This window comes from Pelophylax lessonae, assembly GCF_965119305.1.
Source record: "Pelophylax lessonae genome assembly, chromosome: 7".
Taxonomy (NCBI): Eukaryota; Metazoa; Chordata; class Amphibia; order Anura; family Ranidae; genus Pelophylax; species Pelophylax lessonae.
Window position 1 is genome coordinate 46,053,195 of NC_138774.1, and position 27,460 is coordinate 46,080,654.

Genomic DNA, 27,460 nt, shown 5'->3' on the forward strand with positions numbered 1-27,460 from the left:
CTAAAACGGACTGAGTGAGTAACTTCTGTTTTCACCACACCCCAAGCCTGGATAGAGGGGCAGCAGGACGCAATATTTTGCTGGGCCATAACCAAGGGACAGCTTAGAGCTACTGTAATACAAAGCCGTCAGAGGCCATCCCACTGCTCTAGCTTGGGTATGTAGCAGTCAGGTGCATTAGTATTCAAGGAGCAGCAACTGCATTCTCCAGTTGGAACTTTTTGTCACTGTTATTGCTGTGCCAATAATCCTACAGGTGGAGAGCGTTGTTGATGTTAATGTCTAGCAGCCTGAGACATTAGCAATCCTCAAGATTTCATTCAAGGTCTATAGTTGCAGTAATCCCATGCGTCCCCATTTAAGTTTATTCCCTAAATAAAGAAAAACAACAAAACAAAAATCCCCCTGGACTGGGGGACGATTGAGGCTGTGAGAAAGTTGCAAAATTCCTGTTGCCTGGAAGGCCCAAAAATACAGTGGCTCCTACGAGAGTACAGTAAGTGCTACACACCTCATTACACAAAAAAGGTCGTACACCCTTACTATAAGGCCTATCTATGGAAATTAGTCAAAATTAGTATAGACTTGTAAAGGGATAATGTCTAGGGGATAGAACCAACCCTTGTTTCAGGCCTCTTCTCCCCCAATGCTCCACCCTTTGGGAGGTCCTTTCTCTATTAATTATCCATGGAGGGAACAGGAGTACAACCACAGCCATAAGCAGCTTAGAGAGGAGGGGAATATGGAAGAGGCAAATGGCACTGCCTAGAAATGTCTAATAGATGATTATGTGAGCAAGGTGAAAAAAGGTCAAACTCCAAAATACAAACATATAGAATGCCTAATAAAATGAAATAAACCCAAAATATATTTATCTTATTGGGAAATGTGAATGGAGTACCCAATGAGATTGGATAAATGGAATGTGAAATATAAATAAATAAATATATTGTGAACTCAATAATAAGATTGTGGTATGGGCAATCGGATCTGGTAAATCTAACTCTAACAATAATGGGTCACAATGTATTAGACTGCAATAGTAGGAATTCTTCAGATTAAAAGTTCCATCACATAAACAAATGTTAAGTTAATGGTAACACAATTGGGAGAATCGGATCCAGTAATACATAGTATAATAAACTAAACTTGCACAGTTTCTTCAGGCAATGAATAAATTCAAAGTGCAAAAGGTGACAAGAGGTGCAGAGTGAATATAAATAACTTAAGTGGTGGTGTCACATATACCAAAAAATCTTAAAGTGACCAAAATGTAATCACGTGTGGATCCGAAGGCGGTACATGTAAAACCTAAAGTGATAAGGTGCTAATAAAATAAGTGCTGGGCTGACCTGAAGACGTCATTCTGACGAAACCCGTAGAACGTCACCGCGTCACTTCCTATCTCCGTGGAACGTACTTCCGGTGTGTGGGACTACAGCGTACCAGGAAAAGATACCCATTACACTGCTCGCTTATCTGCCTAGTTTGTGGGTACTTTTTCTATTAATAAAATATTGATCTTAAACAGTACTACACTATACAAGTTTTCTTTCCCCATATATACAATCACTTGGATACCCCTGTATTAAAAGTGGCCACGCTACATAAGGAAACCTAGGCACAGGATACAGAGAGTCCTTGAACACCACGTCCAGCTAGGATTTCAGGCCTGTTACCCCTGCAGGGGTGATAATTTCTGGTAAGTGCGGTCCTGGGAGTGAGGGGAGCACCCTGTCCCATTGCACCGACCACACCTGGAGTACCCTGAAGTGGTCCACAGCACCTGTAGTCACCTGAATTACACATTTTGGGACTGATTTAGGTTTCAACATTTGGAATCACTTTTTCATGTGATTTGGAGAATTGGACTGTTCATTTTGTGCGATTCTAATTTGAAGTCGCGGATTCTCTCAGCACCAGTCACTTTATAGGTTTTAATTAATATTCACATCATTTTATTTCTTCTCTACCTGGTGTCAGCACTGTGGTTGTGCAAGCACTTCACACCACACCTTTTTGAGAGTGTGAGTTATATTATTAATCATTTATATCTTCTGTAGAAGAATAAGCCCAGCACTTGTTTTATTAGCACCTTATCACTTTAGGTTTTACATGTACCCCCTTCGGATCCACATGTGATTACATTTTGGTCACTTTAAGATTTTTTGGTATAGGTGACACCACCACTTAAAGTTTTTTATATTCACTCTGCACCTTTTGTCACCTTTTGCACTTTGAATTTGTTCATTGCCTGAAGAAACTGTGCAAGTTTAGTTATTATACTATGTATTACTGGATCCGATTCTCCCCATTGTGTACCATTAACTTATTTTTTATGTGATGGAACTTTTAATCTGAAGAATTCTTACTATTGCAGTCTAATACATTGTGACCCATTATTGTTAGATTTACCAGATCCGATTCCCCCATACCACCATCTTATTATTGAGTTCACAATATATTTATTTATTTATATTTCACATTCTATTTATCCAATCTCGTTGGGTACTCCATTCACATTTCCCAATATGATAAATATCTTTTGGGTTTATTTAATTTTATTAGGCATTCTATATGTTTGTATTTTGGAGTTTGACCTTTTTTCACCTTGCTCACAATCATCTATTAGACATTTCTAGGCAGCGCCATTTGCCTTTTCCATATTCCCCTTACTGAACTATATATCCTTTTGGATTATAGATAAGAGGTGGGCTGCAGCCATTTCTAATTTTGTTCACGTTAGTCTTATATCCTAGCGCAGAATTCTCTGTTTTTCTAGCTAAGAGAGGAGGCTGCAGTGGTCCGGTCACTCTGCTGGAATGTAGAATAAGGAAATGTTTCCTCTATATCACAGCACCCTTAAAAATAATGAGCATTTAATCCTTGCAATGCAGGGGCCCTACTGCAAAGGTTGATTTTCACTCATTTCTGGAGTTAGGGTTTTAGGTATAAGGAAACATGCATAGAATATGTATTTATATATTGTGTGCTTTGATGCAGGTGAATCTCACTGTAGATACAGCAGGTATAGAAAAGAATCACCCCAATTTAAAATAATTACATTTTGTTGCTTTGCAGCCTGAAATGAAGATAGACACTATTTTTGTTTTATCCGGCTGTATTTACTCTTATAACATCCAAGTGACACCGCATTCACACTGCAGCGGCACGACTTCGGGGGCGACCTGTGAAGTCGCGTGCAGCGCGACTTGCCCGGACTTCATAAAATGAATGTCTATGCAAGTCGCTCCAGGTCGCCCCGAATTAGTACAGGAACCTTTTTCTAAGTCGGAGCGACTTGTGTCGCTCCTATTAGAACCATTTCTGTACCACACAATGGACCGCGACGGTCCGCGACTTGTCAGGCTGACAAGTCGCCTGACAAGTCGTATTAGTGTGAATGGAGTCTGAACGATATAACACCAACATATCAGAAAAAAACAAACAAACATTCGAAAACAGAATCAATGACTTGGAAAAAGGATTACCCCTTCCTAAAATGACTTGTGAACTCAGTCAGGTGTAGCTGATCATCTTCTCAATGGCACACACAAAGCCACTTGACTTTCAACTAGGGATGCACCGAAATTTCGGCCACCGAAATTATCGGCCGAAAATGAGCCTATCTCATTTCGGCCGATAATGGGTTAACATTGCCGAAAATAAATATGGCCGCCGTGGGGAAGGAGGAGGGCGCAGCGCAGGGCAGGTTTTAAAAGTCCCGCCTCTGGCCGGCGTCCGCCTCTCAATGATGTCCCTACTACGATCTGTGCATTATGAATGGACATACCAGGCGGGGGGCGGGGCGAGCGACCGCTATAGAGAGAACTAATGTGATCCATCCCTGTCAGCTCAGCACAACTATGTGTGAATGAGAACAGAACTGACCTGACACCGGGCGGGGGGGGCGGGCGGAGCGGCCGCTATTAGCTGTAACTATGTGAGAACTTCCACTTCCCTGTCAGCGGAGATACGTACCTGTCAGGGAAGTGAAGCGCTCACATAGTTACAGCTAATAGCGGCCGCTCCCCGCGCCCCCCCCGCCCGGTGTCAGGTCACTTCTCATTCACACATAGTCGTGCTGAGCTGACAGGGATGGATCACATTAGTTCTCTCTATAGCGGCCACTCGCCCCGCCCCCCCCGCCTGGTATGTCCATTCATTAATGCACAGATCGTAGTAGGGACGTCATTGAGAGGCGGTGCCGCCGGCCAGAGGCGGGACTTTTGAATGAAGGACACCCGAGGAGGGGGACGCTGAGGCAGTGGGGGGGGGGGGGGAAGCTGAGGCAGCTTACCAATGGTATTTGTATTATGAAGCATGAGGGGTTAATGTATTGTCACTGCTGGTCACTCATCTATTAGTGATCGACCAGTGGCAGGTAATTAACCCCTTTGTGTTGCATTAGTGCAACCAGTATCAGTGTTTATTAACACTGGTTGCACTGATACTGGTTGCACTAATGCAGCACAAAGGGGTTAATTACCTGCCACTGGTGATCACTAATAGATGAGTGACCAGCAGTGACAATACATTAACCCCTCATGCTTCATAATACAAATAACATTGGTAATTAAATTAACCTCTTGCCAACCCATCACAGTACATATACTGTGACAGGGTGGCAGCGACAGGTGTACGTCACTACCTGTTTTTGGTGTATGCCCCTGTTCTATCCATTTTAAATTTTTTTGGGGGAAAAAGTCATTTTCGGTTTCGGTTTTCAGCCAAGGGCATCCTGCATTTCCGGTTTCGGCCCAAAATTTTCATTTCGGTGCATCCCTACTTTCAACTGTGATCCGCTGTGGTCATTTTGATTAGCTCAGCATGAAAATAGCTTTCCTGAAGCATTTCAGTCCCTGGTAGTGCAACTGAAGAAAACAATCAACTGGGGCTGGCAAGGCACGATCAAAAGATCTCCGAGATAAATTTGCAGACAGGCACAAGTCGGGAGATGGATACAAAAATTTTCAAAGGCTTTATCAATGCCTAGAAGCACAGTGAAGTCTATTATTTGGAAATGGAAGGTTGTTTGGGATGCGTAAGAGATCAGACCCTCTCTGGTATAAATGTAATACATATACAGGAGATTTACTGCATATGCTTTGGGCATGTGACAAAATGTGTCCCTCCTGGTCTAATGTGTAACTCACTTTAGCAGTACTTGCTTTGAGTTTACTACCATTTGTAATCCGAAATGGTGTATATTTAGAGTGTTGGAAGATATAGATTTAGGAATCTATTAGAAACAGTTTGTAAGTCTGTTACTGTTCTAAGCTAGAAAAACGGTGGTCTTGCAGTGGGTACCAATGGAGGTTGTTCAACCCAACGTGAAAGAATTTTATTAAAGAGGAAGTAAACCCTCCTCTGCAACTTGTACCTATAGGTAAGCCTATGATAAGGCTTACCTATAGGTACTATAAATATCTCCTAAACATGCACCGGAGATATTTACCTTACATGCAGCCAGTGACGTCACTGGCGCATGCGCTCTGAAGGAACGGCCGCTGGTGCCGTTCCTTCAGAGCCCCATGCCGTGACCGTCGGCTCCCGCGCGCGTGCGCAGGAGTGACGTCACCGCGGCATCCGGCCATCTGGAAGACGGGCGACTGAACATGTCGTCCGTCATACAGGTAAGCAGGCGGCACGGCGGGGGCTCGTTCTAAGGTAAGTATTTCATAATGAGCTAGTATGCGATGCATACTAGCTCATTATGCGTTTCTCTTTCAGGTTGTAAAAAAAAAAAAAAAAAATCGTAAATGAGTTTACAACCTCTTTAATAAAAGTTCTTCCGCTTTACAATTGACTTATTAAGCTAGGGGTTGTCCAAACAAATTTGGGGATCTTGGATGTAACCGTTTGTCACCTGTGAGGTATTAGAATCCCAGGCTATAATATTTTCCTTATTTACTGCTGTTTTTCTTGACCACTCTGGGAATTCTAAGCTTTTTATATGTAAGGATCGTATGGCTGTTACCATTGTCTTTATTGTAAGAGCATTGAGGATACGAGAATTTATATTCAATATATATTGCATCTTATACAAGTATGTTTAATTTGCTGGTTTTTCTTTGATACTCTTGATAAGATAATGAGGATATGTACCTTGCTAGTATGGTATGTTGTATGTCTCCTGATATTGTAATCTATGCTGTATGCATTTTGTATGAAAAAAAATTAATAAAGAGGAGTTTTACCACCTCCCACCCGGCCACTGTACATATACGGCCGGGTGGGAGTCTCGTCCTTCTGGAACGTCCTTCAGAAGGAGCGAGATCACACTGCCGCGGGCATGCGCAGCGGCGCAATCTCGATGTGCCTGTGTCCCTCGGACACAGAGCAACAAGATGCGGCAGGAGGGCCCTGTGATTGGCCCTCCTGATCACATGACGGCTGTGTCCAATCACAGCCGTCATGTAATGTAAACACAGCCGTTGTAACGGCTTCGATCTCTTCTCCTCCTGACAGATCCTGTCAGTGAGGAGAAGAGAGGATCTGTACTCCAGCCGGGGGGATCAGTGAGTATTTCTAATTACTCACTGATCACAGGGGGGGGGTCTGTGCTGGTAATCAGAACATTGATTACCAGTGCAGCCCTGGGGGGGGGTGCCACTAGAGCCACCAGGGATGCCCACCCATGACCACCAGGGATGCCCACCATGGCCACCAGGGATGGCAAACAGAGTTCAGAGAGACTGCCAGTGGTGCCCTCCCTATCACTGCTGTCCACCAATGCCATCTATCAGTGCTGCCCACCAGTGCCTATTATTGCCCACCAGTGCTGCCTATCAGTGCCCATCAGTGCCGCCCATCAGTGCCACCTATCAGTGCCCATCAGTGCTGCCTATCAGTGCCCATCAGTGCTGCATATCAGTGCTATCCATCAGTGCCGCATATCAGTGCCCATCAGTGCTGCATATCTGTGCTACTTATCAGTGCCCAACAGTGCTGCATATCAGTGCCACCCCATCAATGTCTCCTCATGAGTGCCTGTCAGTGCGGCGTCATCAGTGCTCATCAGTGCAGGAAAAAAGGTATCTATTTACAACATTTTATAACCTAAACAAAAAAAAAAATTATTTTTCAAACTTTTCGGTGTTTTTTTATTTGTGCACCAAAAAAGAAAAAAACTGGTGGTGATCAAATACCACCAAAATAAAGCTCTATTTGTGGGGAAAAAAAATGACACAAATTTGGTTTAGGTACAGTGTTGCATGACCGCGCAATTGTCATTCAAAATGCACCAGCGCTAAAAGCTGAAAATTGGCCTGGGAAGGAAGGGGGTTTAAGTGCCCAGTATTGAGGTAGTTAAAAATGAAAAAGAAGTGGAAGGTATTTGGTACAACACAGACCCTCCCTGGATCAGGACGTTGCTTCAAACTGGATAAAAGATACAGGAGGAAACTGGTCAGAGAGGATATCAGGAGGCCTACAGCAACTCTGAAGCAGTTGCAGGAATTTATGACAAAGAGTGGTCATTGTGTGCATGTGTCAACATTATCACAAATTTTCCACAATTATGTATTTTTGGGGAGGGTTGCAAGAAAAAAGCCACTCCTCAAGAAAGGCAACATGCAGCCGCAACTGAGCTTTGCCAAAATGCACCTTGAAGATTCTGAGGCCACATGAAAAAAGGTGTTATGGTCAGATGAGACTAAAAATGAATTATTTGGCCTCAACACCTAACGATATGTCACTACAGCTCATCATCCAAACACCATTCCTATAGTAAAGCATGGAGGTGGAAATGTCCTGTTATGGGAGTGTTTTTCTGCAGCAGGGACTGGAGCACTTGTCAGGATAGAAGGAAGAATGGATGGGACAAATTACCATCAAATTCTTGAGGAAAATCTGCCTCCCTCTGCCAGAAAGTTGTCATTGGTAAGAAGGTTTACCTTTCAACATGACAATGACCCAAAGCACACAGCAAATATCACCACACAGTGGTTGAAGGAGAAAAAGGTGAATGTCCTTGCATAGCCTAGTCAGAGCCCAGACTTAAATCCCATTAAAAAATATGTGGAATGACTTGCAGTCCACAAACGGTCACCATCAAATTTAACTTAACTTGAGCAGTTCTGCAAAGAGTGAGCAAATATTGCAAAGTCTAGATGTGCAAAGTTAGTAGAGACAAATCCCAACAGACTAATGCCTGTAATAAAGCAAAAGGTGGTTCAACAAAATACTGACACAAGGGGGTGATCCTTTTTCCAACTCAGTGATTCGGTTTTTGATTTTTTTTTTGATATATTGGTGTCATATTTTTCACTTGGATCCTAAATACAGCTGGATAAAACAATAACGGTGTCTTTCTTCATTTCAGGCTTCAAAGCAACAAAATGTGATTATTTTTAAAGGGGGGGATTCTTCTTTTCTATAGCCACTGTTTGTGTTGGGGTGCATTTAAAGTGGAGCTCCACCCAAAAGGGGAAGCTCAGCTTGTCTGCATCCTCCCCCCCTCCGCTGCCACATTTGGCACCTTTCGGGGGGAGCAGATACCCATTTTTGACAGGTACCCATCTTCACTCCCTGGGAGACCTCGCCGTGGTGAGGTCCTGCAGAAGTTTGCCCCCCCTCCTTTCCCCGCTGCCAGGCCATTCACAAAGCGCAGCGCATTTCACGTATGCGCAGTAAGGAACTGGCTGTTAAGCTGCAAAGCTGCACTGCCAGTTTCCCTTACATGGAATGGTGGCAGCAGCAACCGAGAGCCCATTAAAAAATCGGATGGGGTGCCGACATCGTGGGATCCCAGGACAGGTAAATGTCCTAATATTAAAAGTCAGCAGCTACAGTATTTGTGGCTGCTGACTTTTAATTTTTTGTTGGGCCAGTGGAGCTCAGCTTTAAAGTGGCTTTTACAACTTCAAATAATCCTCTCTGTTCCCTGATGACAAGTGCTAGTGTCTGTGTGCTTTATAAAAAAAAGCCTTCTTTTCCGTATTTCAGCACGGCTCCCGGCAATCACATGACTGGTTGGCTCTCTCCTCTCCCAGTCTGACAGACGCAGGGGGCGGGGCTGAGATTCCCCCAAGGACATCAGGCGGGACGAGAGAAGGAGAGGAGAGAGAGCGCCGGACGGTCACGTGATCATTTTTTTATAAAACAGAGACAGGAGCACTTGTGATCAGAGAACAGAGAGGATTATATAAGACAAGAAAAGTTATTTATCGTACATCACGGGACACAGCGCTGGTAATAATAACTATTTGGGTTATACGCCACCTATAGGTGAATGGACACTGGCAACCCCATCAGTGCCTCCTCATCAGTGCCTGATGGGAGGGGTTATATAGGATGAACAGGAAGTTCATCCTATATAACCCCTCCCATACAGGAAGAACATCAGTTTTTTCGCCACTGTCTTGAAGGTGATGGTCATGGCTGTTAAAGCTCTCCAAGTTTGTGTAGTCCCAGAAAAAGGGGGCAATATTATCGGTTCTATTCAAATGGCTAAGCGCTAAAAGGATGGTAACCTGAGCTTTGGCAGCCAAAGACCCAAGGTTCAGCCTGTAATGTGACCCTCTGGGCGCTGGAACCCTGGTTACATTTTTTACCCAAGGTGATTCCAGCAGGGTGCTCTATAGGTCCAAGGGAGTGGACCCCGTATAACAGGGGGACCCGGTCCTTGATGCTCATAGACAGAGCCCGCCGTGATGGGTGAAGTTTGGGTCCTATTCAGGATCCTGCAGCGAGACTGGTAAGTGTTTCTTTCCGTTTGCAAGACAAAGGAATAAATAAGCACTAAAAATTTTCTTGGCCGCAGTACTGTTTTTCCCGCCACAAGATGGCACAGGTTTTTTATTTGCATTGCAGATTTTGGTCAGCTTAAATCCATGTGCAGAGCGGCGAATGATGCGTAAATGATGTCACAGGCCAGCACGAGGAAAGTTTCATCCGTTAAGCAGGAAAGCCGCAGGATCTCTGGCTGGACGGTTGGCTGATTGGGGGAAGCAGTGCAGGTTTAATAATATCTGTTTGGGCATGTATTACAGTACATGGCAAAGGGAAAAAAGATGGTTGTTTTTCTGTGATAGCTGTTAATGCTGGATCACAGTAAGATCTACCTTAGTGCAAACTTAATTCTGGGTCTCATTTATGTTTAACCACTTCAATACAGGGCACTTTCACCCCCTTCCTGCCCAGGCCAATTTTCAGCTTTTAGTGCTGTTGCATTTTGAATGACAATTGCGTGGTCATGCAACACTGTACCTAAACCAAATTTATGTCATTTTTTCTCCCACAAATAGAGCTTTCTTTTGATGGTATTTGATCATCACAAAGATTTTTCTTTTTTGCTAAACAAATAAAAAAAGACCGAAAAGTTTAAAGAAAAAAAAAAGTTTCTTTGTTTATGTTATACAATTTTGTAAATAGATAAATTTTTTCCTGCACTGATGAGGCCGCACTGACAGGCACTGATGAGGAGGCACTGATGGGGTGGCACTGATGGGGTGCACTAATATGCAGCACTGATAGGCAGCACTGATGGGCACTGATAGGTAGCACTGATATGCAGCATTGGTGGGCACTGATAGGCGGCACTGCTGGGAACTGATTGGTGGCACTTATGGGCACTGATAGGCGGCACTTATGGGCACTGATAGGCGGCACTGATCGGCGGCACTAATGGGCACTGATAGGCAGCAGTGGCGGGCAATAATGGGACTGGTGGGCGGCACTGATAGATGGCAATGATGGACACTGGTCGGCATCAGTGATGGGGAGGGCACTGGCGGGAAACACTGATGGGGAGGGCACTGGCGGGCTCCCTGAGCCCTGATTGCCATCCCTGGTGGCCATGGTGGGCATTCCTGGGGTCATGGGTGGGCATCCCTGGTGGCTCTAGTGGCACCCCCCCCCCAAGGGTCTGCACTGGTAATGAATGCTCTCTATTGCAGCTATAGGGGTCTGTCAGTCCTTGAAGGACTGTTTTAAAGAGGCTATCTAAGGATCTACCTATTCGTAGTGAATCTGCAGATGATTTAGCAGAGATTTCTCGTGCTTTGCTGTTTTTAATTGATGCGTTTAAGGATTCTATCCAACAAGTATCCCAGGTGGCCCTCCTCTCTGTTCATATGTTGCTGAAAAATTGGTCGGCAGAAATGCCTTGTTAAAAATTGTTGACAGCTTTCCCCTTTCATGGGGAGCATCTTTTTGGGGAGGATCTGGATAAATATCCAATTCCAGAAAATCTCGAGGGGGAGCGCATTATTGCCTGTTAAGGGAAGGAATAAAAACCCGTCTTTTAAGGCTCCAAGTGTCACTGTCCCTACCAATGTGGCATCATCGAAGCAGATTCGATGGCCTCAGCCGTCAGGTTTCATAAAGCCTCAAGGTCAAAAGAAGCTTTGGGTCCAAAAGCCTGATAAAGCAGGTTCTAAGTCCGCCTTATGAAGGGGCGCCCCCACTCACTCGGGCGGGGGGGGGGGGGGAGACTTTTACCGTTTTCAAAAACATGGGAACAAATGGTTTGAGACAAATGGGTCTTATCCACTGTGGCTTGGGGCTACATGATGGAGTTGAGAGAGTTTCCTCCCTATCGATTTCTGGGCTCAAATGTTCCTACATGCCCAGAAAAAAAAGGAGGTCCCTGTTCCAGGCCCTAGAGCACCTGTGGATCCAAGGTGTAATTGTGGAGGTTCCAGTCAGCGAAAGATTCACAGGGTTTTAGTCAAATCTCTTTACAGTGCCAAAACCAAATGGCGAGGTGAGACCCATTCTGGATCTCAAGGCTCTAAATCAATATTTGACCGTTCGGTCATTTTGCATGGAATCAATCCGCTTGGTAGTAGCCTTTCTAGGAAGAGGAAACGTTTTGGCCTCCATAGATATCAGGGATGCATCCCTTAATTTGCCAATCTTCAGGCCTCATCAAAAGTTTCTGCTTTTCGCAGTGGGGCAGTGCCATTTCCAGTTTGTGGCTCTGCCCTTCGGCCTTGCTACAGCTGCTCGAGTTTTCACAAAGGGTTTGGTGCCAGTATTGGCCTTCCTAAGGGCTCAAGGCATCTCAGTAATAGGATACCTGGACGACCTGCTGCTCAAGGACTATTCAAACCCAGGTCTGACACAAGATGTGTCTCTTACAATCCAGTTCTTAGAAAGTCTGGGTTGGATTATCAACAGAGAAAAGTCGGCTTTAAGGCCTGTTCAGGCCCTGGAATATCTAGGTCTGGTTTTAGACACCTCTCAGGCGAAGATTTTCTTGCCATCAGGGAAGGTTCTGTCTGGCTTTAAAGAAGCTAGTTCGGTTTGTAAGGGGGAAAAAGTTTCCCTCCATTCGGCTGTGCCTGAGGTTGCTAGGCAAAATGGTGTCCTCCTTCGAGGCGATTCCTTATGCACAGTTCCACTCCAGACTGTTTCAGAACAGTATTCTTTTGGCTTGGAACAAGAAAGTCCAAGCCTTGGATTGCCCAATGTTCCTTCCCCCAAGAGTAAGGCAGTATCTGGTTTGGTGGTTGGTTCCCACCAACTTAATCAAGGGGAAATCTTTTCTGCCGGTAGCCTGGAAGGTGTTAACTACAGACGCCAGCCTGCTGGGCTGGGGTGCTGTCCTGGAGGTGCTTTCTGCCCTGGGAACGTGGTCTCGGACAGAAAAAGATTTTACCCATCAACATTTTGGAAATCCAAGCTGCCCGTTTGGCACGGAATTATTGGACATCCACACTACAGGGATGTCCTGTCAGGATTCAGTCCGACAACTCGACACTAGTGGCTTATATCAACCATCAGGGCGGCACTAGGAGCCAGTCGGTTTAGAAAGAGGTGAACCATGTCCTATCATGGGCAGAGAGGTGTGTTCCATGTCTGTCAGCAGTTTTCATGCCACCGCAAAGTGTTTTGGCTGATCTGTCAAGGTTGGGGTACTCCCAATGTAGATCTATTGGCATCCAGGTTCAACAACAAACTGGACAACTTTGTTTCCAGATACAAGGATCCGATCGCGATCGGAATAGATGCTCTGGTGACTCCTTGGTCACGGTTCAACCTGATTTATGCATTTCCACCAGTTCAGCTTTTACCTCGGCTGCTGAACAGGATACAGGTGGAGGGGAAACCAGTAATCCTGGTGGCCCCAGCGTGGCCCAGGAGGTCTTGGTATGCAGAAATCGTAAGGTTAGCAGTAGGGAAGCCGTGGTTGCTGCCATGCCGTCCGGATCTGCTATCTCAAGGTCCCATATTCCACCCTGCATTACGGTTGTTGAATTTGATGGTCTGGCTATTGAAACCAGACTATTAAAAGACCGATGGGTCTCGGCTTCGGTTCTGGCCACATGGATTAATGCCAGAAAACCTGTTTCTAGGAAAATCTATTACAGAGTTTGGAAGGCCTATATTTCTTGGTGTGAATCCAAGAAATGGCATCCACGAAAGTATGCTATTGGGAGAATTTTTGCCTTTCCTCAATTAGGGGTGGACTTGAAATTGGCCTTAGGAACCATTAAAAGACGAGTCTCCGCCTTGTCCATTTTTTTACAGAGACCGTTGGCTACGCACTCTTTGGTTCAAACTTGTTTGCAAGGTGTGATTTGCATGGTTCCGCCAGTTAAACCACCCCTATGTCCTTGGGACTTGAATCTGGTTTTCTTGGCCTTGCAGAAGCAGCCTTTTGAGCCTATCAGGCATATTCCCTTACTACTGTGGTTGAGGAAGCTGGTTTTTTTTTTGGTTGTTATAACCTCAGCTAGAAGGGTGTCAGAGTTAACTGCTCTTTCGTGTAAAGAACCCTTTCTAATTCTGCATAAGGATAAGGTCGTTTTTCGTCCTCATCATTCTTTTCTCCCTAAGGTAGTTTCTGGCTTTCACTTAAACCAGGACATTGTTCTTCCTTCCTTTTTTCCTAATCCTCAGTCTACTGAGGAAAGGTTGTTACATTGTCTTGACGTTGTACGTACGGTTAAAGTCTATTTAACCAGGTCAGCACAGAACTGCAATACTGATGCTTTCTTTATATTGCCGGATGGGCCTAAGAAAAGCCAGGTGGCAACTTCCTCCACTATTTCTAGGTGGATTTGTCAGGTCATTTCTCAATCTTATGGCTTGAAGGGTAAGGTTCCCTCTTTTAACTTAAAGGCCCACTCTACCAGAAGGGTAAGTGCTTCATGGGCAGTGCACCATCAAGTATCTTTGGCCCAGATCTGCAAAGCTGCTACCTGGTCTTCAGTTCATACGTTCACAAAATTCTACCAAATGGACGTTAGAGACCATGAAGGGGCTCAATTTGGTAGTAGCGTGTTGCTAGCAGCTGTATAGCCCTACGTTTTTTCTTTGCTCAGGGGCAAGTTTGGGACTCTATGTCCTCTCCCCTCAAGGGCATTGCTTTAGGACATCCCAAATAGTTATTATTACCAGCTCTGTGTCCCGTGATGTACGATCAAGAAAATTGGATTTTTCCTACAGCTTACTGTACCTGTAAAATCCTTTTCTTGGAGTACATCACGGGACACAGAGCTCCCTCCCCTCTTTTCTCTGGGATCTTCATTGTTTGCTTCAAAAACGGATGTTCTTCCTGTATGGGAGGGGTTATATAGGAGGAACTTCCTATCTATTGGTTGCCAGTGTTAATTCACCTATAGGTGGCGTATAACCCAAATAGTTATTAGTACCAGCTCTGTGTCCTGTGATGTACTCCAAGAAAAGGATTTTACAGGTAAGCTGTAGGAAAAATCCTATTTTTAGCAGCAGGAGGGGAGGGGGCGGGCAAGACAGGCAGGAAGGAAGAATAGCACAGAGGACGAAGGGGGAGAACTGCGGATGACGGAGGCACGTAAACTGACCACTGTGTCATGGCTTAGCAGCCATGATATACTGTGGTCAGTTTACAGAGGGGAGTGTATAACCAGGCAGGATCAGACAGGTTTTTTAGGTGATACGGTGGGCCAAATTACACAGCACAAGCACTGTGCTGTGTAACATGCTTTAACCACTTGCTGCCTGCCCACCGTCAAATGACGGCGGAGCAGTGCGGCACTCGTTCTGGGATGACGTCATATGACGGCGCCCCAGAACGGCCTCTCACGGGGGGGCGCACTACGGCGATCATGGCTGCATCGTGTTGCTAGGGCACGGCACGACCTCGATCTTGGCAAAGAGACAATGACGTGGCTCTTTAACCATGTGATGGGCTGTGTCCAATCACAGCCGGTCACATTTAAATAAGGAAGTGCCGTTATCGACTCTCCTCGCCTCACACTGTCAGAGTGTGTGGCGAGGAGAGCCGATCAGCGGCTCTTCCTCAAAGGGGAGTCTAGGACAGGTAATCAGGGCACTACAGGGGATTACAGAAAAGTAAAAAAACAGTGCCCATAGTTCTGCCAGTCAGTGCCCATCAGTGCCGCCTATCAGTGCTGCTCATCAGTGCCACCCGTTAGTGCCGCCTATCATCAGTGCCCATCAGTGCCGCCTATCAGTGCCGCCTCATCATCAGTGAAGGAGAAAAAAATTAACTATTTTCAAAATTTACTAACTTTTTTTTTTTTTTCAAAATCATCTTTTTTTTTTTCTCTCTTTTTTTTGCAAGTAATAAAAAACCCAGCGGTGATTAAATACCACCAAAAGAAAGCTCTATTTGTGTGAATAAATGATAAAAAATTCATATGGGTACAGTGTAGCATGACCGCGCAATTGTCATTCAAAGTGTGACAGCGCTGAAAGCTAAAAATTGGCCTGGGCAGGAAGGGGGTGAAAGGGCCCAGTATTGAAGTGGATAAGGGAACAGGATCTTTTTTTTTTTTGGGTTAACAAACGCTTTAACTTTGTACTGCAATGCACATTCACAGGCATTACCTATAATACACATTACAAAAAAGTATTTGTTTCCTCAGGTCAGTAAGTGGGACTTTAAGGCAATAAAGAAAACATATCAGCATACGAGCGTTTTATAGATTTTATCGTAAAAGATACATGAATTACAACATGTTTGTTTCATAAATTATATAGTGCAGGGTGGGTGAGAGACCCATCCGTGATAGTGCAAGAAGGTAAAGAAGTGACACTTGTGAGTATTTGGTGACTTTAGAAACACAAAAATCCTGCCATCCGTCGGTATTGGATATTGCAGGTAGCGTCTCAATTTCCCACGCGTTTCGGCTTGCCTAAAGCGGCTATGCCTTTTTCAAGGTATCACCATATCTAAAATGATATTTAGACATTTTAGACATTATAAGTGTCATTATGCACTGAATACTTAGTTTGTGTGGTATAGGTTGAATAAATAGCTTACATTTTGTTTTTTTGTATATACAGTTTCTCGGTCGTTGTTATTGGAACATTCCCCTCTTTTTCCCAAGGTAGTCACAAGATCCCCATAAAGGAAAGGAGTAATGGTGATGCAGGCACTAGAAAGACCAAATTGCTGTTCCATAAATATCCATGACATATATAGAATATATAGATTCTTACCCACTTAGAGAACATAATGGGCTTAACAGAATGTTCTGTCCAACTGTCAGAGAAACAGCCATGCTGCAACTGGCGACTCTGCCAGTACTTCCAATGGCCGCAATGGACTCAGGCCATAGACTCATTGCCAGTGAAATGGCTGTGCTGCAAACTGGCAACTTTGCCAGTACTTCCCATGGCCGCAATGGACTCAGGCCATAGACTAATTCACTGGCCTATAAAAGGGCTCTGCTCAGCCCATCAGATTGCTGGATTGTCTTCAGCTCTTCCTGTTTCCTGTGCATTGCTACTTCCTGGATTCCAGTTTGACCCGGCTTGTTCCTGACCTGTCTGCTCTCTCTCCTGGCTTTGACCCTCGGCTTCGTCTGACCATCCCTGCTCCAGTTTGGCTCTCCCATTATCTGATCTCGGCTTGGCTCACGGACTTGCTTCCTGTCTACCTGTCCTCCAGTACCTGATCTTGGCTTCCCCACGGACTTGTCTGCTTCTGGCTTTTCTACTATACCTTTGGCTTGCACCTGTTGCAGCTTCCTGTGTTTGACCCCCGGCCGGTCTTACACCTACTGCCTGGTTGTTCCTGATTCCTCCTTGGACTGTCCGGTGTATTCCTGCCCAGCACTCTGCTAGAGACTGCCTGTCTTCCATCAGGACCCTGCCGGCAACCAGTGCTTCTGTGGGCGCTACACCCTCTGTCTCAACCCCAGGGGTGTGCCGCACTCAGCCGCAAGGGGAGCCCTCTCTGCATCTTGGCCTCGGATCAGGTACGTGACAGTACAATCCAGCCATGTCAGAGGCCGACAGAGGTGCTTCCCCAATTGAGGCTTTGTGCCAGCAAGTCACCGCCCTCACTCAGGCAGTGCAAAGACTCCAGGAGGGTTATTTCCAGTTGGAAGGTCGCCTGCAACACCTGGCCGTTTCGCCTCCTACAGACTCCAATCAATCGCCTGCCAGCACCTCTTCATCCCAGTTACCACAAGGACACGCTAGCTCCGCCCACTCCATGCTAGTCCCGCCTCCTGAACCACGAGTACCCACGCCTGAGCGATTTTCTGGATATCGAAAGAAGTTCAGGGCCTTTAAGAACGCCTGCTTGCTATACTTGGCCTTGCAACCCCGGACATTTTCTCTGGACTCTGTGAAAGTGGGGTTCATCATCTCTTTGCTGTCTGAAGAACCCCAAACCTGGGCTCATAACTTAATGGAACAGAAGAGCCCTGTTCTGGACTCTGTGGACACATTCTTTGAGGCTATGGCTCAGCTTTACGATGACCCCCAGCGCACGGCCACCGCAGAGGTCGCCCTACATTCCCTGCTACAGGGCAAGCGCCCAGTGGAGGACTACACAGTTGACTTCCGTAAATGGTCTGCTGACACTGATTGGAATGAGGCTGCCCTCAAGTATCAGTTTCGCCAAGGACTTTCTGAGACATTAAAAGATGAGCTGGCTCGAGTGGAGACCCCCGCTACCCTTGAGGGTCTCATACAACTCGCCATTCAACTTGATAGACGTCTGCGGGAGCGACGCTCGGAGCGTCTCCAAACATTTCGGCCTACCTGGATGCTTCCCAAGATCTCTTCTGCTCCACCTGCACCTCCGGTCTCTTCCCCCATGGCAGCATCTGAAGGGGAACCTATGCAGCTGGGCCTGGTCCGTTCCTCCCTAACGCCTGATGAGAGACTACGACGTCGGCAGGCCAACCTATGCCTCTACTGCGGCGGGGCTGGACATTTTCTTCGGAACTGCCCCGTGAGACCCAGTAAGCCTTACTCTCAGCCCCCATTTAACTGCCGAGTTTCTGAGCTTTCGCTCTCTCACCTTATTCTCCCGGTCTCCTTACAGGTGACGGAAGGGGAGGTCCAACTTCGAGCCATCGTTGACTCTGGGGCCTGCAGCTGTTTTCTGGACATTTCTTTGGCCAAGAGACTCCATATTCCTCTTATCCCTAAGACACAAAGGCTCGAGGTCCATCTCGCCGATGGGTCCCTACCCAGTTCCGGACCAGTTATCCTAGAGACTGGACCCATCCTCACCACAGCAGACTCCGGTCATCAGGAGTTCATCCGTTTTGATGCCCTTTGTTCCCCCATGTTTCCCGTCATACTGGGACTTCCTTGGCTGCAAGCCCATAACCCCCAAATCAATTGGGCCAAGAAGGAACTCAACTTTTCTTCTGCCTACTGTCAGCAGCATTGCTTCCCTCAAAGACCTAGTGGGCCTGCTAGTTGCTTGTCTGTTCAACCAACACCTGAGCCACTCCTGGATATCCCACCTGCTTACCAGGACTTCAGGGACGTCTTTGACAAGAAAAAAGCTGAGGTCCTTCCTCCCCATCGGCCTTACGATTGCCCTATAGAAATGCTTCCCGGAGCCGAGATCCCGTTTGGAAGGATTTTCCCCCTTTCTGAAAAGGAACTGGAGGCCCTACGGGTCTATATTGATGAAAATTTGAAAAAGGGGTTTATTCGCCCATCTTCTTCTCCTGCAGGTGCTGGTATATTCTTTGTGGAAAAGAAAGATGGCACCTTGAGACCCTGTGTGGACTATAGAGAGCTGAATAAGGTCACTATCAAAAACCGGTATCCGCTCCCCCTTGTCCCCGAACTCTTCCAGAGGTTCCGGACCGCCCAACTCTTTACCAAATTAGACCTGCGGGGAGCTTATAACCTTGTCCGGATACGGGAGGGAGATGAGTGGAAGACCGCATTCAGAACTCGTTTTGGACATTATGAATACCTTGTCATGCCCTTCGGCCTGTGTAATGCCCCAGCCACATTCCAGCACCTGGTAAATGATATCTTTCGGGAGTTTCTTGACCACTTCGTCATCGTATACCTTGACGATATCCTAATTTTTTCTGCCTCACTGGAACTCCATCGGGTTCACGTTAAAAAAGTCCTTTCTACCTTGAGGAAACACGGACTCTATGCCAAGGCGGAGAAATGTGACTTTGAAAAGGGGTCCATTCAGTTTTTGGGACTCATTATTTCCACCGATGGGATCGCTATGGACCCACAAAAAGTGAAAGCGATCCTAGATTGGCCTGCTCCTTCTGACAAGAAAGGTGTTCAGAGATTCGTGGGCTTTGCAAATTTTTACAGGCGTTTTGTGAAAAATTTTTCTTCCATCATCTCCCCCATCACCCAGTTAACCCGCCATCAGTCCCGCTTTCTGTGGTCTCAGGAGGCCCAATTGGCATTTGACAAACTTAAACAGCTGTTTATTTCTGCACCCGTCCTACAACACCCTGATCCGGCTCTGCCCTATGTGTTGGAGGTCGATGCCTCGGAAGTGGCCACCGGGGCAATCCTGTCGCAACGTCAAGGGCCCAAATCTCTCCTCCATCCTGTGGCCTTCTTTTCTAGGAAAATGTCACCTCCGGAGAAGAATTATGACGTTGGCGACCGAGAACTGTTGGCCATTAAATTTGCACTAGAAGAGTGGAGATATCTATTGGAAGGAGCCACTCATCCTATTATGATCTTCACGGACCACAAAAACTTGGAGTACCTCAGGACTGCCAAACGGTTGAGACCCAGACAAGCCCGATGGGCGCTGTTTTTCTCCAGGTTTAACTTCCATATTTCTTATCGACCTGGCTCCAAGAATGGGAAAGCAGATGCTCTCTCCCGGATGTTTCCAGATACCCCAGAAACAGCAGAACCTGATACCATCCTTTCTGCCCATAATTTTCTCCTTATCCAGCCTGACCTGATGACGGCAATCCGACAGGCCTCAGCCCTTTGCTTGGAAACTGAAGTACCCTCCCTGAAAAAACAGGAAGGGTTGCTATGGCATCAGGATAAAATCTTTGTCCCTCCCCAAGTAAGACCTCAAGTTCTTAAAATATTTCATGACAGTAAACTTGCTGGGCATTTTGGGGTGCGGAAGACCTCGGAGCTTATCCAACGCTCTTTTTGGTGGCCCAACCTTGGGCAGGATTGCAAGGATTACATCGGCTCTTGTACCATCTGCCAACGTAACAAGGGGTCAAGTACCAAGACTTGGGGTTTGCTAAGACCACTTCCCATTCCTGAGCAACCCTGGAAAAAGATATCTATGGACTTTATTGTTGAACTACCCCCTTCAGAAGGATTTTCCACCATCTTGGTGGTAGTGGATCGCCTTTCCAAAATGGCCCATTTTCTACCCATGGTTGGCACACCTTCAGCCCTGGACACAGCCAACATATTCATAAGGGAGATAGTCAGGCTACATGGCCTTCCAGACAACATTGTCTCAGATAGAGGAGTGCAATTTACCTCCAGGTTCTGGAGGGATCTCTGTAAATCCCTGTCCATTGAAGTTTCTCTTTCTTCTGCATACCATCCTCAGAGCAATGGGCAAACAGAGAGGACTAATCAAACGTTAGAACAATACTTACGATGCTTTTGCACCTGTTCCCAAGACGACTGGGTCTCGCTCCTCCCCTGTGCGGAATTTGCTTACAACAATTCTCTTCATGCATCCACAAACCAGTCCCCTTTCTGGGCAAATTATGGATTTCATCCCTCCTTTCTGCCTAACACTCTTCCGGAAGCATCAGTTCCTGCTGTCCAAGATCGGATCAGCTTCATTCAAACCAACTATCAAACCCTACAGGAAGCCATGCGTAAAGCCCAGGAGGAGTATAAACGGTTTCATGACTGTAAAAGGAAGAAGGGTCCGAATCTCAAGATTGGAGACAAAGTCTGGCTGTCAGCCTTGAACCTTAAACTCTCATGCCCATCCAGGAAGCTCGGGCCAAGGTTCATTGGTCCGTTTGAAGTCAAGAGGGTGATCAATCCTGTGGCTTTTGAGCTGGCACTTCCCGACTCCTATAAGGTACACCCAGTTTTCCACATCTCCTTGCTCAAACCAGTTGTCCCCAGTCCATTTCCTGGGAGAGACGAGCTACCTCCACCTCCTGTCTCGATCGAAGGGGAGACGGAATTTGAAGTTGAGTCCATACTGGATTGCCGAAAGAAAGGGAGACAAACTCAGTATCTTATTAAATGGAAAGGTTACCCCCCTGAAGACAATTCCTGGGAACCCGCTTGTAACCTGCATGCCCCCAGGCTGGTACAGGAATTCCACAGGAGATTCCCGGGAAGCGTGGCCCGGTTGGGCATCCGGAGGCTGCCCCTTGGGGGGGGGCACTGTCAGAGAAACAGCCATGCTGCAACTGGCGACTCTGCCAGTACTTCCAATGGCCGCAATGGACTCAGGCCATAGACTCATTGCCAGTGAAATGGCTGTGCTGCAAACTGGCAACTTTGCCAGTACTTCCCATGGCCGCAATGGACTCAGGCCATAGACTAATTCACTGGCCTATAAAAGGGCTCTGCTCAGCCCATCAGATTGCTGGATTGTCTTCAGCTCTTCCTGTTTCCTGTGCATTGCTACTTCCTGGATTCCAGTTTGACCCGGCTTGTTCCTGACCTGTCTGCTCTCTCTCCTGGCTTTGACCCTCGGCTTCGTCTGACCATCCCTGCTCCAGTTTGGCTCTCCCATTATCTGATCTCGGCTTGGCTCACGGACTTGCTTCCTGTCTACCTGTCCTCCAGTACCTGATCTTGGCTTCCCCACGGACTTGTCTGCTTCTGGCTTTTCTACTATACCTTTGGCTTGCACCTGTTGCAGCTTCCTGTGTTTGACCCCCGGCCGGTCTTACACCTACTGCCTGGTTGTTCCTGATTCCTCCTTGGACTGTCCGGTGTATTCCTGCCCAGCACTCTGCTAGAGACCGCCTGTCTTCCATCAGGACCCTGCCGGCAACCAGTGCTTCTGTGGGCGCTACACCCTCTGTCTCAACCCCAGGGGTGTGCCGCACTCAGCCGCAAGGGGAGCCCTCTCTGCATCTTGGCCTCGGATCAGGTACGTGACACCAACACATAATCCTTGGATATATTATATAAACATATAATTCCAGGGACAGTCACCACTTCCATCAGGGACTGCGGATGCGGGAACCAGTTACTCTGGACCATGTGAGTACCCCTGAAAACTCTAAGTGGGTAAGAATCTATATATTCTATATATGTCATGGATATTTATGGAACAGCAATTTGGTCTTTCTAGTGCCTGCATCACCATTACTCCTTTCCTTTATGGGGATCTTGTGACTACCTTGGGAAAAAGAGGGGAATGTTCCAATAACAACGACCGAGAAACTGTATATACAAAAAAACAAAATGTAAGCTATTTATTCAACCTATACCACACAAACTAAGTATTCAGTGCATAATGACACTTATAATGTCTAAAATGTCTAAATATCATTTTAGATATGGTGATACCTTGAAAAAGGCATAGCCGCTTTAGGCAAGCCGAAACGCGTGGGAAATTGAGACGCTACCTGCAATATCCAATACCGACGGATGGCAGGATTTTTGTGTTTCTAAAGTCACCAAATACTCACAAGTGTCACTTCTTTACCTTCTTGCACTATCACGGATGGGTCTCTCACCCACCCTGCACTATATAATTTATGAAACAAACATGTTGTAATTCATGTATCTTTTACGATAAAATCTATAAAACGCTCGTATGCTGATACGTTTTCTTTATTGCCTTAAAGTCCCACTTACTGACCTGAGGAAACAAATACTTTTTTGTATACATACCAGGGATGTTGGCGCCACTACTTTTAGGAATCATCTACCTACACTAACAACTTTTTAAAAAGGTTCTCTAGAGCTCTAAACTACCAAATCGCATAATACACATTACGGTGTGGAAAAGCTCATGTACAGACTCCACTCATGTTACTGGGAAACTACTGAGGGCATTTGAAGTGGGATAAGGATCATCATTGGACTGTCTGTGGAAGGAAAAGCTTTATCTGCTCCAACGTATTCTGTTTCCAGTTCACCCTATAGAGGCAGAATGTGGTGTACTACCTCTAGCCTCATCATCCATAGAAGGGAGCATCTCCCATCATTCATGGGTGGTTGTGTAGCAGTGATGTCTTCATTGGGAAGCTTCAACATACCAATACCATAACCCAAGAGTTTTAGGGGCCAAAAGTGCTCAAAACTGCAAGGAACGGGGGTCCTATTTTTTTGATTCACTCGATGGATAAAAAGCTAAGGAGTGATTCTCAACAATGTTCACTTAAATTAGACATTTCCCGAGAGAAATCATGAGACTGCCTTTGATGGATGAACTCCTTCTGGAAATTATATGAGCAGATCAACTAAATCAGAGTAAAATTAAGACTCCTTATTTGTATACTTGTGCTGGGTTTGTAAAGCCAAAAGGGTCAGTATGACAAATTCTCAACCAGTCAGTGATAGCAGCCTCTATGATTTCCTTAATTCTAAAATTATGTATGAACTAACCCTAGAAATATAGTTACCTAAGTAATCAAGAACAAATACTACCATTGGTGATGTTACATAATAGAACATGGATGAAATACTTATGATAATGGTTAATATTTCAAGAACAATAAATCTTATATATCTGAGAGTGGTCAGTGATAAATAGAATATTACAGAATGATGTTATTGCCAAAAATCTGAAGATCCTGGAATTTTCTAGAGATTACCATTCACATACAGATATTTAATTGTAAATGGATTCCAAATCTCAACAAATCCCGAACCACCCGCAGTGGTGGAAAATTCTACCCCAGACACTGCAGTGCATTCCCTGAATTCTATTTATATATTTCACTACTTTATTTTGCTCCCTAGTTGCATTCATTGTCATTTATTTAGTAACACAAACCCAGCCGGCTTATTTCAAGGGAGGTTTCCATTGATAGCATTACTTGTGATAATCACACAGTGTACGGACAGTAGAGGTTCTACATTCTCACCCCATTTCACACGGAGAGTCTCATCCCCCAGACTGCTGTGCTCCACATGACAGGAGTAAGAGTCTCCCTCCTTGGTTGGCACTTCCACACTGACTCTGATCTGATAGGTGCCATCAGGATGGGGGAGAATTGGACTCATTTCATCTGAAGGAATATGGTCCTCCCCATTCCTCATCCACTTCACATCCACAGGTCGGGGGTGAAACCCGTACACCAGGCACTGAAGTCTGGTCACATCATCCGACTGACGATGACCCCACACCTTCACCTCTGGACGCACTGAGAGATAGAAAGAGAAAACAATATATGTCATCTACTGACAAATGTAATCAATGTCTCACTTGTGAGATGAATGTGGTCACATATGATGACCTCCAGGATAAAGACCTGAGTATAGATACATCAACACAGAGCACAGTCCTGAGGACATTCCTTTATAGGAATATTCATACAAGAGATCCAGGAGGAAACACTCAGGATGATGTAATATGGCAAGTCAAAGAGTAAGAATAGTGCAGTAACCTCCATCAATAGGGTGTACTGTGTATATAATGTATATAGGGTGTACTGTGTATACAATGTATATAGGGTGTAGTGTGTATACAGTGTATATAGGGTGTAATGTATATACAGTGTGAATAAGGTGTAGTGTGTATACAGTGTATATGGGATGTAGTGTGTATACAGAGTGTGTGTATATATATATATATATATATATATATATATATATATATATATATATATATATATATATATATATATACACATATATATGGTTTTACTGTATATATAGGGTGTAATGTGTATATAGGCTGTAGTGTGTATACAGTGTATATAGGATGTAGTGTGTATACAGTGTATATAGGGTGTAGTGTGTATACAGTGTGTATAGGATGTAGTGAGTATACAGCATATATAGGGTGTAATGTGTATATAGGCTGTAGTGTGTATACAGTGTATATAGGATGTAGTGTGTATACAGTGTATATAGGGTGTAGTGTTTTTACAGTGTATATAGGGTGTAGTGTGTATACAGCATATATAGGGTGTAATGTGTATACAGTGTATATAGGGCATTGTGTGTATACAGTGTATGTTGGATGTAGTGTGTATACAGTGTATATCAGGTGTAGTGTTATAACAGTGTATATAGAGTGTAGTGTGTAGACATTGTATATTGGGTGTAGTGTGTATACGGTGTAGTATGTATACAGTGTATATAGGGTGTAGTGTGTATACAGTGTATACAGGGTGTACACAGTTTTTATAGGGTGTAGTGTGTATACAGTGTATATAGGGAGTCAGGTTTATATAGGGTGTAGTATGTATACAGTATATATAGGGTGTAGTATGTATATAGGGTGTATACAGTGTATATAGGGTATAGTGTGTATACAGTGTATATAGGGCGTAGTGTGTATACAGTGTATATAGGGTGTAATGTATATACAGTGTGAATAAGCTATAGTGTGTATAAAGTGTATATGGGATGTAGTGTGTATACAGTGTATATAGAGTGTATACATTGTATATAGGTAGTATGTATACAATGTATATTGGGTGTAGTGTGTATACAGTGTATATAGGGAGTAGTGTGTATATAGGGTGTATACAGATTATAATTTATATAGTATGTAAATAGTGTGTAATGTATATACAGTGTGAATGTGTAGTGTGTAAAAAAGCGTATATGGGATGTAGTGTGTATACAGTGTATATAAGGTGTGGTGTGTATACATTGTATATAGGTAGTGTGTATACAATGTATAGTGGGTGTAGTGTATATAGGATGTAGTGTGTATACAGTGTATATAGGGGGTAGTGTGTATACAGTGTATATAAGGTGTGTACAGTATATATAGGGTGTAGTGTGTATACAGTGTATATAGGGTGTATATAGAGTATAGTGTGTATAAAGTGTATATAGGGTGTATACAGTGTACACAGGGGTTAGTGTGTGTATACAGTGTATAGTGTGTATACAGTGTGTATAGGGTGTATACAGTGTATATCGGGTGTAGTGTGTATATAGGGTGTATACAGTGTATATAGAGTGTAGTGTGTAGACATTGTATATTGGGTGTAGTGTGTATACGGTGTAGTATGTATACAGTGTATATAGGGTGTAGTGTGTATACAGTGTATATAGGGAGTCAGGTTTATATAGGGTGTAGTATGTATACAGTATATATAGGGTGTAGTATGTATATAGGGTGTATACAGTGTATATAGGGTATAGTGTGTATACAGTGTATATAGGGCGTAGTGTGTATACAGTGTATATAGGGTGTAATGTATATACAGTGTGAATAAGCTATAGTGTGTATAAAGTGTATATGGGATGTAGTGTGTATAAAGTGTATATGGGATGTAGTGTGTATACAGTGTATATAGAGTGTATACATTGTATATAGGTAGTATGTATACAATGTATATTGGGTGTAGTGTGTATACAGTGTATATAGGGAGTAGTGTGTATATAGGGTGTATACAGATTATAATTTATATAGTATGTAAATAGTGTGTAATGTATATACAGTGTGAATGTGTAGTGTGTAAAAAAGCGTATATGGGATGTAGTGTGTATACAGTGTATATAAGGTGTGGTGTGTATACATTGTATATAGGTAGGGTGTATACAATGTATAGTGGGTGTAGTGTATATAGGATGTAGTGTGTATACAGTGTATATAGGGTATATACAGTGTATATAGGGGGTAGTGTGTATACAGTGTATATAAGGTGTGTACAGTATATATAGGGTGTAGTGTGTATACAGTGTATATAGGGTGTATATAGAGTATAGTGTGTATAAAGTGTATATAGGGTGTATACAGTGTACACAGGGGTTAGTGTGTGTATACAGTGTATAGTGTGTATACAGTGTGTATACAGTGTATATCGGGTGTAGTGTGTATATAGGGTGTATACAGTGTATATAGGGTGTAATATATATATACAGTGTGAATAAGGTGTAGTGTGTATACAGTGTATATGGGATGTAGTGTATATAGGGTGTAGTGTGTATACAGTGTATAGGTTGTATACAATGCAGTGTGTATATAGGGTGTATGCAGTGTATATAGGATGTAGTGTGTATACAGTATATATAGGGTGTAATGTATGTACAGTGTGAATAAGGTTTAGTGTGTATAAAGTGTATACAATGTATATGGGATGTAGTGTGTATACAGTGTATATAGGGTGTATACAGTGTATATTGGATGTAGTGTGTATACAGTGTATATAGGGTGTAA

General features: G+C 44.6%; 1 protein-coding gene across 1 annotated transcript in view; it reads right to left on the bottom strand.

The window, feature by feature from the left end:
• The window catches only part of LOC309560450 (uncharacterized protein), a gene marked incomplete at its 3' end in the record, with an annotated part of 506,030 nt that overhangs the window by 111,890 nt on the left and 366,680 nt on the right, over positions 1-27,460 (bottom strand). The window contains exon 4 of the mRNA XM_082264083.1: positions 24,156-24,482. Coding sequence (XP_082120209.1) covers positions 24,156-24,482 — 327 coding nt within the window. The remainder of the gene's footprint in view (positions 1-24,155; positions 24,483-27,460) is intronic.